Source organism: Schistocerca piceifrons, chromosome 8, assembly GCF_021461385.2.
Source record: "Schistocerca piceifrons isolate TAMUIC-IGC-003096 chromosome 8, iqSchPice1.1, whole genome shotgun sequence".
Lineage (NCBI taxonomy): Eukaryota > Metazoa > Arthropoda > Insecta > Orthoptera > Acrididae > Schistocerca > Schistocerca piceifrons.
The window spans coordinates 491,581,507-491,597,463 of NC_060145.1; the positions used below are offsets into that span (position 1 = coordinate 491,581,507).

Consider the following 15,957-nt stretch of genomic DNA (forward strand, 5'->3'; position numbering starts at 1 on the left):
GTATACACAATGAGTACAAAACACATTAACAAATGACATAAAGTGCATGCACGGTATATATTTTTTATCATTTTACAAGAACTAGGATATGCAATGAGTACAAAACATATTAATAAATGAAATAAAGTGCACACGCACCGTATATATTTTTTTACCATTTTACAAGAACTAGGAAAGGAAAGGGAAGGATTGCATCATGGTTGTAACACAGTAGGTTGCACGTAGCTGCACTGAAAGTCCATATCTTTTTACAGAAGCACAACACCAAGTGAGACAATCTGAAGTTCTCTTCCCTGAAGTATTAATCAGTGTAGCCAAGACACTGAAATGTCGTATTAATATTCAATGTTATCATTTTGGTAGTACATTAGGTACACCAAACAGTGGGACCATAATAACATCTCCATCGGTCAAGGTGGTGGACAGCATGATGTGTCTACACCACACTCCTGCAGAACCGATACTTTTACACCAACGTAGAATTAGTGCAAAATCCAAATATAGTGCTCCATTATCAAGAGGATGGACAGGACAAACGGAAATTGCAGTAATTTCTGGTAATTAGGTCAGAAGGTGTAGGACATTAAGTCTTATGCTAATCATCATAGAGAATTACACTAGTCTATTAACCGATTTGAGTAATTGTTGACACTCATTGCCTAGTTACTAAACATTTCTGTACTATGTATGGAGTATTACAGAACATTATTCATAAGTCATCTGATTACACTAAATATTGGCACTCATTGGCCAGTTACAAACCATCTTTATGCATTGGTCAGAAGTCATCATTCAAAACAAGAGTTAATTAATGGCATAGCATTAACATAATTCATCTAGTTATAGTTATCATTGGCACTCATTGGCCAGTTGCAAACCATTTTTATGCATTATTCAGAAGTGATCATTCAAAGCAAGAGTTAATTAATGGGATACCATTTACATAATTCATCTAGTTATAGTAATCATTGGCACTCATTGGCCAGTTAAAAACCATTTTTATGCATTATTCAGAAGTCATCATTCTAAACAAGAGTTAATTAATGGCATTGCATTAACATAATTCATCTAATTATAGTAATCATTGGCATTTATTGGCCAGTTACTAAACATTTTTATGCATTGTTCAGAAGTCAGCATTCAAAACAAGAGCTAATGAGTGTAGCATCAAGCTACTGGTATTCATATATAATAGCATGTAAGTGACATTAGACAAATTTAAAATATAAGAAACAGTGGCATTCATTGGTCAGTTACAAAGTATTCATATAGTTTTATAAAACATTATTCAGTATTATTCATATGTTATCATTCAAAATGGTCCAATAATACATAGATTCAAAACATCTGACAAATCTGCATTATATTTAGTACTATAAATATCTCTTAAACTAGTAGCATATTTGGGACTGGTAATACATTTTTTGTGCCAGCAATGCATTGCGTTTGGATCGATAGTTAATTGCTGGGGCATGAAAATATTTGCTTTTGACTTATTGCTGCAAATAAGGATTAGTAACATCATTCATCATGAGTCAACTGTAGTAAGGTTATGAAACAAGTAGAGTATATGTGATCACATTCATGAATGACACACACAAATGGGTAAAAAAAATGCAAGTACTGGAACAAGTTTAATAACTAACTGCTTATACCACATTAATTTCATGAATAGCTTCTCCTGTAAAAAATACAAAATGGATTATTAAGCTGAAAGAAGAAACGCATATTATGCTGAAAAGTAGTGAACTTCGAATTAACAGGTAATGAAACGTGTACTCAATATGTATGTACTCTAGCTGTCCTTTCCAAATCATTCAGTCATTATACCATGCGACATAAGATACACTGTAAAAACGAACTGCAACAAATACTTAAATAACTACATAGCGTTTCTTAACTAACAGTAAATATATAAACTTCATCATTATTCTCATCTGCAAACAAAAACTTCATTATTCATATTACTATAACTTCATTACTATCATCAGCTGCAAAGAAAAACTTCATTATTCATAGTAGCATATTCTTTATATAACTATTCATCATCATTCATTATCTTCTGCAAAACGACACTTCATTATTCATTATTCATATTACCATTTACTTCATACAACTATTCATAGTATAGAGTTTCTTATTTCTAGCATATTTCATCACTAACACTAAGATGTGTAGTTCTGTCTGACAGCCTGCATCAATCGCCTCATATTCTGAAAGAAAAAAATTAGTTAAGACTGCTATCATACGATGTGTTTAGTATATTCTTGTTAATGCTTGTTAATTCTGATCCATTTACTCTTCATCACAAGGTATTCCATTTTCTTTCGTTCATTCCGAAGGTCAAATTCCCATTTCATAGCAAATCCACTGTGGTTTGTTTAATTTATTTCTTTTATACGTTATTGCTTTCTGACAATGATGAATAAGGATTAATATCTTGCATTTAAATCATATATCCATTAAATAAAAACTTGTTTCTAGTGATATAATTAAGCATACAGCACAGCATGACAGAAAACGTATTATGACAAAAACATAGAGAGTGTTCAGGTGCAAAAATGTACACAGTCTCATAATGCGGTAGACAAAAGTGTAGAATAGTCAAGATATTGAGATATCATAAGGAAAAATGTTAAAGCCAACTGGTGTTTGTTATATCTTAAAGATTTCGTAGTGCATACAAACAAAACAGGAAAACAATCATACATACGAGAAAAATGGAAAATGTGCACGGTCTGATATATAACGACAAGAAAAGCGACCGGCTAACCTTACCTTGCCGGGCACTTGCCAAGAAAAAATACGATAATCATCAGTAAGTGTTCATATAAATATCTGCAAATTGCATTACAGTGCGACAAATCATAAAGCATGTTCATTCAATAAAGGGTTTAATATTGGAGACATGGTGATTGCCTTTACTTTTTATGTTTCTCAAAAGTTTCGACGTGTACTACATTGGGGTGAGGAATGCTGCGAATTCGATATGGACCTGCGTATAGAAGCTCAAATTTACTGCACCTACTCTTTCCTCTGTTGGATAAATAATGTGTGTGTACTAATATCTTCTGTCAAATGTGAAAGTCACGGCGTGTACAAACCTGTTTTTGCTGTCTTCTCCGGCGCTCTGCGGCACGTTTGATGTTGTTCAGCGCAATGTCAATTATTTCATGGTGTCGTAGTCGACGAGATGTAGGTAAGGATACTAATTCTTTAATTTTGTTAGGTGGTTCAACATTTTTCAGTATAACAGTCGGAGATAGCATAGTAGATTCATTTGGTATGGAGTTAATTACATCCTGGAATGACAGTATGTGTGTATCCCAATCAATATGTTTTTTATGGCGGTATATTCTACATTGTTTACCAATTTCTTTCATTAGTCATTCACAAGGGTTCCAAGAAGCGTGGTACTTGGATATATAGATCGGAGAAATGTTTCTTGTCCATTCAGCAGATCGAAACTGTGGTCCATTGTCGGAAATTACTTTCAATACATGCCCAACATGAAATAGAAAAATGTTTTACAAATGCTTTCGAAACAGATTTAGCAGTAGCTTTGCGTAACGGTGTGAAGGTTACAAATTTCGAAGTGAGTTCAACAGCGACAAAGATGTAACAAAAACCTGTATTAGATCTGGGAATCGGACCAAAAATGTCTACAGGGGCCATGTATCTCAATTTAACAGGTACAATGGGTTGTAACGGAGGAATATGTGAAGTCGTGTCTGACTTAGCTTTCTGGCAGATTTTACATGACGCTAAAACTCGTCGAATACGTTTCTCCATGTTGGCAAAATAACAGTTCTGTCTCAGTATAAGAAAACATTTTCTGGCTCCATAATGTGCGTAACTTAAATGAGTATACCAAATTAATTTGTTAGCAAGCTCGTCAGGAATGCATAGTAACCACTTGTTGCTGTCAGGGTGAGAGTGGCGAAACAGAATATTAGTGCGTACAGTGTAATGGTTTCTGATGGTAACATTATTCCTATCTTGCCAAAGGTGTTTAATTTCTTTCCATACGTTTTCTTTACTCTGCTCTTGTGCTATGTCTCGTAATGATGCCGAAATGAAATTTTCAAATGCAACTTGTTGAATATACATGACGCTAACATTTGCTTGGCAGAAGTTGGTTGCGATGTCTTGCTGATTGTTGCTGAGAGAACAGGATAGTGCGTCTGCTACAACATTTTGTGTACTGGGAATGTGAACAATTGTAAAATTAAATTCCTGTAAGTAAAGCTTCCATCTGCTTAACCTGTCATGTTTAAATTTTGTGGAAAGTAAAAACTGGATAGCTCTATGATCTGTGTAAACGGTCGTATGTCTTCCATAAAGAAAATGCCGAAATCTCGTAAATGCCCATACAACACATAATGTTTCAAGTTCTGTAACAGAATAATTGCGTTCAGCAGGTGACAGAATGCGACTCGCAAAGGCGATGTTTTTAATTACTGTAGAACCATCTTCTTCAATTTCCTGAAAAATGTGTAGGCCTAAAGCGGTGTTAGAACTGTCGGTGGCAATGGAAAAATTTCTAGTAAGATCTGGATGTGATAAAAGTGGTGCATTCAACAAAGCCTGTTTCAGATTAACAAATTCAGAATGTGCTTGGCTATCCCAGGACCAAACAGTGTTTTTACCCGTCAATTGACATAATCTAGGGGTGTCTAAAGCAGAGTAATGAATAAATTTACGAAAAACGTTAATTAAACCCAAAAAGCTGCGTAGTTGTTTCTTCGTCATAGGAACAGTAATGTCACGTAAAGCTTGAAGTTTTTCCGGGTCAGGCGCAATGCCTTCTGCTGAAATTACATGTCCAAGAAATTTTATAGAAGTTTTGCCAAAGTGTGATTTGCTAAGATTAACTGTGAGTCCTTTTGCACGAAAAGTTTGTAACAGTTGTTCAAGAATCAAATTATGTTCAGACCAGTTAGCTTCTGCAATAAAAATGTCGTCTACATACGTTGTAATTCTGTCTTTTAATTCTGTCGCCGGCCGAAGTGGCCGTGCGGTTAAAGGCGCTGCAGCCTGGAACCGCAAGACCGCTACGGTCGCAGGTTCGAATCCTGGATGTTTGTGATGTCCTTAGGTTAGTTAGGTTTAACTAGTTCTAAGTTCTAGGGGACTAATGACCTCAGCAGTTGAGTCCCATAGTGCTCAGAGCCATTTTTAATTCCGTCGGAAGTATAGTATTCAAACTGCGAATAAATGCTGCTGAAGAAATTGTTAAACCGAACAGTAATTTGCAAAACTGATAACAGTCACCAAAACAGAGAAAAGCTGTGTACTTTCTGCAGTTCGGATGGAGCTGAATTTATCAAAATCCCGATTTCAAATCTAATGTGGAATAAATAGCAGTACTATGAAATATCTGTAGCAGTTCTTCTAGTGTCTGTGGGCGATCTGTTTCATTAACAATAATGTCATTGATGTGACATGAATCAAGCATGAGGCAAAGTGAACCATCCTTTTTCTTAACAATATGGAGCGGGTTTATATACGGACTAACTGCCGGTTCAATAATTCCTTGGTCAAGCATAGCTTGCAATTCTTTCTTAACTTGTTCTCTGTGAATATACGGCATGGGATAATGTTTGGCTTTAAACGTGTCGTGCTGTTTAACTTGAAATTCATACATAAATCCGGACATAGTACCAGGAACGTTGTCAAAAACTGGAGCTTGCTGTAAAAGAATTTTGCGTAGTTGCGTGCGTTCGTCGTCCGTATTTGCACTGCTCTGTTTAACTTTATCAGAAATCATTTGCATAACTTCGTAGTCGGCTTCGTCTGAAGAATTATAATTGTGTACGTACGTATCTGTGAACAATGTCAAATGACAGTCTATGTAACGCGATATAGAAATGATCTCTGTATGATTAATTGTTTGTTCTTCTACAGATAAAGAGTGCTGGAATGCTAATGCCAGTTGTACATTTTCATCCTTTAATATTAAATAGGAATTTTGAAAGTCAATAATTGCGTCGTGTTGTACCAGAAAATTCGTACCTAAAATAACGTCTGTTGTCAATAAGGGAACAATCCAAAAATTTGAGTGAAACGTATGACCTGCAATACAAAACGATAAGTGTGTCTGTAATTTTACATCTACTCCTTTACCAGATGCTGCTCCTTTTACTTTAGTTTTGCCTAATGGTAACGTAGGATAGGTATTCTTTTTGTTACATTCGTTGAAAGTTTCCTCATTTATAACTGACATAGGTGATCCAGAATCGATTACTGCTGAAAATTTGGATGATCCAATCTTTACTTCAATGACAGGGTGTGAAATGGTTTTTTGGATAACTGGTTTTTCCTGCAAAAGAGTGTCTTGGATGTCGTCAAAAGTAATAACATTTTCGTGAACAAGATTCTCTGTGTCAAAAGTAGTGCTTACGTTGTTGCAAGATTCATTCTGCACTGTATCTAACCAAATTCCATCTGATGTGCTGTTATTTGCGGGAGGATGCTATGGCATTTCAACTATTTGTACTGTCCTGTTATTTCTTCCTGACGTATTACGTTCGGGATGATACCGACTGTCTGGTTCATTCATGATAATCTGTTGTTGCGGATGATTTTGCTGCTGGTAAGACCGACTGTTATTAAACGTACGCTGAAAATTCTGCTCATTACTTTTACGTCTGTCATGATAGTCATTGCTATACGGCGCATTGCGATAGGAGTTAAAATGATGTGTTTTCTGTATGTAGTGATTTCCTTGCTGCTGTGCGTTACTATTTGGTATGGCCGACGCTATACGTGTACGCGGCGAAACATTAAAGCTTGGTTGACCTTGCAGACTACATTGCTGGTTAGGTATGCTAACCGACTGGTTTTGTTGCTGTTGTTGGAAAAAAACCGTCTATTGTTGCCAAAATATGTTTGCGATTGCTGAAAATTTTGTACATACTGATGATTAAAATTTTTGTCTGATATTAAAATTACGCTGATAGTTCTTGCCATTTCGGGAGTGTCTAATGAAAATTGTCATATCGGGTTTTCTTTACACGATTCTGATCCTAGATAGATCGATAGTTGAAGAGCTGTTTTGACAGATATAAAGGATAGTAAAAGAGAAGGCAGCAGTGCAGAAAACTAAAGATGAAATAGCACCACTACAGCTCGGGACCCTGTGCACGCTACGGCACATATTCATCGAAGTGTAATGAATCCCCTGAGGTCACTTATGCACTGCAAATAAATTTTAGTTTCTGCGTTACAGGCAATGCCGGTGAAAATTCAAAAGCAAGTTGTTGTATCCAATCCAAGGGGTGAATCTGTGTTCTGTCATTTTTAAATACCTTAAATTTTCTCACGGATAGAAAGTGCTTGTAATAAAAATTATCGTCTCTGTATGTCTTAGCAGGTTCAGGATTGCATGAGAATCTGTTTGTCTGTGTCTTTTCGGATTCTAAGTCGCGTGGTCTCTGTAAATTACTTAAGTTATACTGGCTGTGTGGATGTGACAAATGTTTGGAATGTGGTGTATGCTGTGACATGTGAGTAAAACAGTTTTCATTTCTGTCACTTTAAAACGTTCGTCAATTTGGCTGTTCTGTTGTTCAAATCTCTTATCGACTTCCGCATCCAGCGTGTGTGAAAGTTCTGCTGACATTAATTTAAACTCGTCGCGTAACTGTGTTGCTTTTTCAGAATATTGTTCAGTGACTGCACTACTTTCATCTCTAAGTAATTTCGTTGTGGCTACACGTGTACTACTTAATTCATGTACAACAGATCTAATTTCTTCACTATTGTTCGTAGCACAAGCCTTAATTTCCTCACGTAACTGTTCTTTAGTGTCTGACATTGCACGGCAACATCTGTAATCTGTTCACTAAGTTGTTTGTTCTGTTCATTAAGGTTGTCGTGTTTTTCGTTAGACTGTTTGAAACTTTCATTAAATTGTTTGCACGATTCATTAAGTTTTTTATAATTATTGTCTAGTTTTTCATTATGTTGTTTGTATGATTCATTAAGTTTGTCGTATTTTTCATTAAGTTGTTTGAAATGGTTCATTCCGCTGTTTGAAACTTTCATTAAGTTGTAGTAATAATGCCATAACTTGATCCCAGCCAAAATTAGCGGCTCTTTTCTCTGAGCTGTGTGGTGGTGTGTCTGCATTTGTCACGCTTTGTGTAACCATTTGGTCATTGTCTGACTCGCGAAAAGTTTTGCCAATTGGATGTGCACTGTTGGTCACTACACCGGAATCAAACAAATCCGACATATTTCGAGTACACCGTTCACCTTCATTAGAAACAATTATCCGTTCGCTACGTAAATTTTGCAAATCAGGTGTGTCAAGCTGGGCAGCGTTCATTATATCGGAACGTGCTGCGTCACCAATTGTTACATTTACTGTGGACATAATTGAATTTGTTTGTTTATCATTAGGGTCAAAATCATTACTAGTGATCGGGAGGCACTGATTATCTGTAATTAGAGGATTATCACTATTACACTGAGTGTCGCAAGAATTATCGGTCAAATTATTCGAGTCGGCTATTTCACTCATTGCACATCGCGATGTACTGTTAACAGTTTTTCGCGGCATCTTTCACAAATCAAAATTAAACACAAAATGAAACAAAGACGAAGCAAAAATGGAACAAACACAATTACAACAAAGAGCAATAAGTTGCCAATGATATGTGAAAGAGAGAGTGACAAATTAGTAAATGCGTTGCGCCAGATGCAAACTACATTTAAGTAAATAAGAGCAGATATATGACTACTTCTCAGAGATTCACAAAGAAATACGATACTGGTCGGTTGTCGCCAAGTGTAACCTCCCCACAAAAATAAAATAAATAGTAATAATAATACGATTCTAATTTAGTGTAACCTCCCACAAAATTCTTTCTCATTTGTAACCTCCCTACAAAATTCATTTACATTTAATCTCCCTACAAAATTTTTTTCACATTAACCTCCACACAAAATTCTTTCTGATTTAATCTAACAAGGGGAAGCCGCCAATTGTGAAATTCCAATTCGATTCATACTGCGCATAATAAAAGCTCATGGCCAGAGGTGTAATGTGGCAAAGCACCAAGATGCACTTCTCAGCCGTTGTCGAGAAAATCGACAGTTAAAAGAAACCGTTGCGGTGAAATATTCTCCACGATTAATAATTTTCTGCGGCGTCGTGGCGCAGCGGTAAGTGCTCGGGTTCGTAATCCGAAGGTCGCTCGATCGAGTCTCGCGCCATGCACCCTTTTTTTTTAGTGTTTGTTTTTTGTAATTCTAATGTATATATATATATATATATATATATATATATATATATATATATATATATATATATATATATAATTCCCGGCAATCAGTTGCAACAATTATGCATATAATAAGTTGTTGAAAGTCGTTTGTCGTGGAAAAACTGGCGACTTCGGAAATCATTATGTTTTCCGCAAATAAAGTTGTATTTCACAAATGTTATTAATTGTCTTCATAATGTTAACCACGTATAGTTAACGGAAGACGTAGAAACGACATTCCGAAACGAATACGTATAGGGTAAGTCAAACGTTCGAATTAGAATAGAGACCCCATGAACACAAATTTGCTGTGGCAGGTATGAAATATAAACTCCGTTACTCGCTTGTTACACTTGAAGAACAGACGTCGCATGGGCCGAAACGAGCCGCCGCATAACAGCGTAGTTGCCTGGTAACTTCGAAAGAAGGTGGATGCGGTCCCTAGCGCAACTTATAACATCGTCGAAAATCAGTGCGGACTGGAGAGCTTTGGTACACCCTGTTAAACAAACGGAAACATGGAGGCGGTACAATTGGAGAGCGATCCGCCATCACCAACATGCATAAGCAATTCATTAATAGTTAATATATATATATATATATATATATATATATGTTTGAATTACAAAAAACTAATAACTATATATATATATATATATATATATATATATATATATATATATATATATATATATATATATATATATTTGAATTACAAAAAGCTAATAATAAAAATTGCACGGCGCGAGATTCGATCCGGCGACCTTAGGATTACAAACCCGAGTGCTTACCGCTGCACCACGACGCTGTAGAAAATTGTTAATCGTAGAGAGTATTTCACCGCAACGGTTTCTTTCAACTGTCGATTTTCTCGACAATGGCTGAGAAGTGCAGCTTGGTGCTTTGCCACATTACACCTCTGGCCATAAGCTTTTATTATGCGCAGTATGAATCGAATCTGAATTTCACAATTGGCGGCCTCCCCTTGTAAGCTCAAAATTCATTCACATTTAGCGCAACCTCAAAACAGAAAAATTCCTAAACCTCTCAACAGTAAAAATTATAATTATGTCGTTCACATTCAGTGTAACGTCCCAATAAAAAATAAATTCAGTGACCTGGTAATAAAACTATGTAACTAACCTCTCAATTAAATTGTCGCTCACTTATGATTTTTCAATAATTCACTGTGAATACCTCAATGAAATCGCCAGATATATCTGCTCTTACAATAAATTTTTCTGGCACAGCTCTGTGCAATGCCGGCCGACCTATCTGCCATTTATGAAAGGAAGCAACCGATTTTTCTATTGCAATAATCGGGATGTTCATGGATGGGAGAAATTAGTAAATTCTTTAAATTGAAATGAATGGTTGTTAAAAGTTACTTTTTATGAGGAAGATTATTATTACGAGAGTTTTAAAACATTTACATGCCACTTGAGATAACATTACTACATATGCGCGAGGCTGCTTTTTACCTTATACAATAATACTCAGGCTCCGACATCGCTGCACCGCGACCGGGCCAGCCAACACGATACACCACACCAGACCAGAGCAGACTCCAGACTAGCAACAACTTACTGCTACAGCTACACAGTTCCTACTGCAGTCAACACTGCTCTCTGGTCAGAGACCTTGCATATCGCAGGCAGCGCATGAGCAATACTTCGAAATTACATCTGCTCGGACCTCTTACAACTGCATTGCAATTGCTGTATGCCATTACCTGTGGCGATACTTGTGTTGCACGTGTGAACCTGTCGTTAAGCCAAGTTCACACAGGGATCTAATGTGGTGCTACAGCTTGTGGCTTGCTGTAGTGGCATCATGGCTACCGTTCAGACAGGACCCCATAAATTCTACATAGCTGCACAGCTTTCAATATGGTATCAATTGAAATCAAATGGGCTGTTATAAATGTTATAATGCAAGTTATGACCTTAGAGCTGTGACAAGAGTTAAATACAAGGAAGACGAGACCCAAGTTCTGCATCCTGCAATAGACTTTGCACATGGATAAATCAGGGGAAACAAACACATTTATAAAAGAAATAACACTCAGAGACGAAAATGCTGTCAGCAGTGGAAAATCAACCAACAACTGGCATGAAATGGAATGTAAATATCATCGACAGAAACGTCATTCTTCCAAGATTTTAGAATCTCAATATATTCGTTGAAACTTTTAATATAACAGCTGCCACATCATACTCTTTAACTATTTCCTGCGTTTAACCCACAATTTATATAATGCTTGGTCTCAAAAATTACGAAAGATATACAACTCGCTTTTTTAGCTAAATATATTAAGTTTCTTTATTTATTCAATAATCCTTTAAGGTTGTAGGATACATCACACACACACACACACACAGTGCTGCATAAATGAAACATACGTTGCTAGCCTTGTAGTTCTAGTAGCTGCGAAAGTGCACCTGCCCAACATTCTTTTCACTCTTTTCAGAAATGAAATAAAAAGAGCTCTGAAATCGAATTGTATTCGGCAGCAATTACACCATCATAACTGCAACAGAATGGTCGTGTTTCGAAATACTGCCACCAGGAAGCGGTGGTTGCAGGAAAGTGGCGCAACGAAGTACAACCGAGCTGAACTTCTTCTGGTGAGACAAAAGTTGCGTCACTAAAAACTGGACGTTCGCACTTGCAACTGCAGTATGCCACTAGCTGTGGCGACACTTTTGTTGCGTGTGTGAACCTGGATTTAGTCTTTCATGTGATATTACAGCCTCTTTCATGACTGTATCGTGCTTCTTAATCAAATCAGTAACGAGTGACAGAAGATTCAAATACGTTTCTTCATTTATCCTTAGATAATCAACCCAGTCACGAGGTTACACCTCATTTAGTACGGCAAATACTATTTTCGTTTTTTTAACCACTCTTTACTCCACGTATCATGTTTCCTCTTCTGCTTTCCATAAAATAGAGGCAGAAGGCTGCCAGTCACCACGTCGACGCCTGAGTTCGACATCCTGTGGTATAAAGAAACTGATGCTTGGAGAAGCATGCATGAACTTGTGGATGCGCGAGGAATGTTTCTGTACGTGTGACAACTGCTTGTGGATCTAGTAACGTGTTTTGTCTCGTTTCCCGCTGTTGGCCTTGCTCAATGATCGCTGGTTTTGTTGGTAGTGAAGTACTTTGGTGTATTATTGTTTGTTTCTTCGTGATGTTTTAAAAGTTGTTCGTAGGGATCTAGAGAAGTACAAAGGCATGTAGGCGCACTTAGGCGGCAGATGTAGTTTTGTAATGGATTTGCAGAAGAAATGATCTTAGATGTTAACAGTAGTAAACTATTGCACAGAGAATGCTGATGCCTCACATTCAAGATGAGCGATTCCGGATAATATCACTAAAGACGCAAAGTGTTCGAAATAATTTTGATAGTCTATCTCCCGAGTCTACTTGAAAGTTTCCCCAAACATTTCGTGCAATGATGTCACACAGTCGCTATTACAGCAGCTTGCCCAGCTGCAAGACTGCGAGAGAAATGTTTATGAACTACTTTGTCAGGGGTCATAATCATAAGCACATAAGGTCTAGTCCTGTTGTACCTTTCTGTGATCCAACTGTTCCATTTGTGAACGCAGGGATGAATCAGGTAGCGTAGTTTACTCTGCTCTTCCTATAATTGTTCTTTTTGTTGCCCTTGTCATGACTTAGCATCCTTATCCTACGACTGAATACAACTAAATGCACTATTTCTGTGACTTTATTGAACAGCTTCTTTTCTTGCAACTGGAACACTGCATGTCAAGAAAATGAAATAATCATTTTGCTAGTTTCTTGTGCTATACCTGGACGATGTGGTGATTGTAAAATTATATATTTTTTAACTTGTATTTTGAATAAATAATTATTTTCAGAGTAAGTTGTACTTGCAGATTATTTTGCACTGAAGTTTATCATCCATTGTTTTAAAACAGTTGAAGATGTGTAATACACAGTCGTGGTGTTGTCAGGTGCTTCGTCAGTATAGCTGCTAGCTGAGCTTCAGTTGAAATATGCTGAATGTCTATTATTTTTTCCTCGAATAAATAAATAAAAAAATACACATTATGTTTTGTGTGCTGTTGGAATTCAGGATTCTGTGTAACTCTCACTATTGCTATATTATCAACCTTGAGGACTGGAATTTGTCAGATTTCTCATTCATCTAGACAGTCTAGGTAGATAAATTATTTTGTTAGGAGCTTCAGTTGCAGTTACAAACTCATCAGTTGAAGATATGGCATCATTAACTGCTTTTGGGTGAGCCAGGATATAGCTTCACCTGCATGTATAGATGTTGAGCGACCAGTTTTGTTGCACGTTCTCCAAAGTTCACATAAATGTAGCTATCTAGTACACTACTGTCCAGATGTGGATGACAGATTATATCCAGCTCACATATAACAGCGACATGGGAGAATAGATGGGAAACACACTGGGAGTGAAATAGGTTCTCGTTCCAAGCATCAGCCACATTGATCTCCAACTACTGTTCCATAGGGAAAGTTATTATTTTGTTTTTTTCTGGTTTCAATAGGTGTTGAAACAGATTCGTGAGAATTCAAACTCTCTAGAACATTGCTTGCATAAGCTTGTGGATTTATCTTGACTGCTCAAGCATCAAAGTGTTTAGTCTCAAATCCAAGGAAATACGACAGAGGTTACATGATGATCTTGAATTTTGTTTTCAGCTCTTCATTGAACTCTCAGCCATCTCGGTGATCACTTACCATAACCAATGTACTATCTGCATAAAAAATGATCAATGGTTCTGTGTCGCTTTCTTCCTTAAAATCTAGGTATGGATCCATATCATTTGCCTTGAAACCTGTTGGTGATAGAGATGTTTCAAAACATGTATTCCATCTTGGTGCTTCCTATGTCCATACAAATTCACCTAATTTGCAAATTCTCCAGGTGCCATCATCTTAACCTTCTGGTTGTTGTATATAGATTACTCTATACTTTCCACACAAGAAATCATCAGACACATCAGTTTATATCAGATGCATCTTCTCAGTTGCAGAAACACTTAATATTGAACACATTGTGCTCATCTTAACTACCGGACTGAAAGAGTATACACCACAGTGTTGATTAAACCCCTTAATGAAAAGTCTTCTTTCAGCATTCCCATCAGGATTAATCCTTACACAAAATACTTTCTTGGATAGTATGTCTCTTACTCATTTTGGTAGCAAATTAATTTCCATGTCTCATATTATTGTAGTGACTTCATTTCATTTGCCATAGCTTGCTTCCAATAAATACTTCATGTATTATGGACAGCTTTTTCCATATAACTCAAGATTTCATTTTGTTCTGTTACCCATTACATTACCAGTGCCATTTGGTTAACTATTACAAAACTGAGCGAGGTGGCGTAGTGGTTAGACACTGGACTCGCTTTCGGGAGGATGATGGTTCAATCCCACATCCGGCGATTCTGATTTAGGTTTTCAGTGATTTCCCTAAATCGCTCCTGGCAAATGCTGGGATAGTTCCTTTCAAAGGGCACGGCCGACTTTCTTCCCCGTCCTTCCCTAATCTGATGAGATCGATGACCTCGCTGTCTGGTCTCCTTCCCCAAACAACCCAACCCAACTGCTGCTGTTGTTGTTGTGGTCGTCAGTCCTGAGACTGGTTTGATGCAGCTCTCCATGCTACTCTGTCCTGTGCAAGTTTCTTCATCTCCCAGTACCTACTGCAACCTACATCCTTTTGAATCTGCTTAGTGTATTCATCTCTTGGTCTCCCTCTACGATTTTTACCCTCCACGCTGCCCTCCAATACTAATTTGGTGATCCCTTGATGCCTCAGGACATGTTCTACCAACCGATCCCTTCTTCTAGTCAAGTTGTGCCACAAACTTCTCTTCTCCCCAATCCTATTCAATACCTCCTCATTAGTTATGTGATCTACCCATCTAATCTTCAGCATTCTTCTGTAGCACCACATTTCGAAAGCTTCTATTCTCTCCTTGTCCAAACTAGTTATCGTCCGTGTTTCACTTCCATACATGGCCACACTCCATACAAATACTTTCAGAAATGACTATCTGACACTTAAATCTATATTCGATGTTAACAAATTTCTCTTCTTCAGAAACGCTTTCCTTGCCATTGCCAGTCTACATTTTATATCCTCTCTACTTCAACCATCGTCAGTTATTTTGCTCCCCAAATAGCAAAACTCCTTTACTACTTTAAGTGTCTCATTTCCTAATCTAATTCCCTCAGCATAACCCGACTTAATTCGACTACATTCCATTATTCTCGTTTTGCTTTTGTTGATGTTCATCTTATATCCTCCTTTCAAGACACTATCCATTCTGTTCAACTGCTCTTCCAAGTCCTTTGCTGTCTCTGACAGAATTACATTGTCATTGGCAAACCTCAAAGTTTTTATTACTTCTCCATGGATTTTAATACCTACTCTGAATTTTTCTTTAGTTTCTTTCACTGCTTGCTCAATATAAAGATTAAATAACATTGGGGATAGGCTACAACCCTGTCTCACTCCCTTCCCAACCATTGCTTCCCTTTCATGCCCCTCGACTCTTATAACTGCCATCTGGTTTCGGTACAAATTGTAAATAGCCTTTCGCTCCCTGTATATTACCCCTGCCACCTTCAGAATTTGAAAGAGAGTATTCCAGTCAACATTG

General features: G+C 37.1%; 1 protein-coding gene across 1 annotated transcript in view; it reads left to right on the top strand.

The window, feature by feature from the left end:
* The first annotated feature begins 12,436 nt into the window (after positions 1-12,436).
* Positions 12,437-15,957, top strand: part of LOC124711736 (alanine--tRNA ligase, mitochondrial) — an 89,355-nt gene continuing 85,834 nt past the window's right edge. The window contains exon 1 of the mRNA XM_047241948.1: positions 12,437-12,900. Within this exon, the coding sequence (XP_047097904.1) occupies positions 12,733-12,900 (168 nt within the window). The 5' untranslated portion in view covers positions 12,437-12,732. The remainder of the gene's footprint in view (positions 12,901-15,957) is intronic.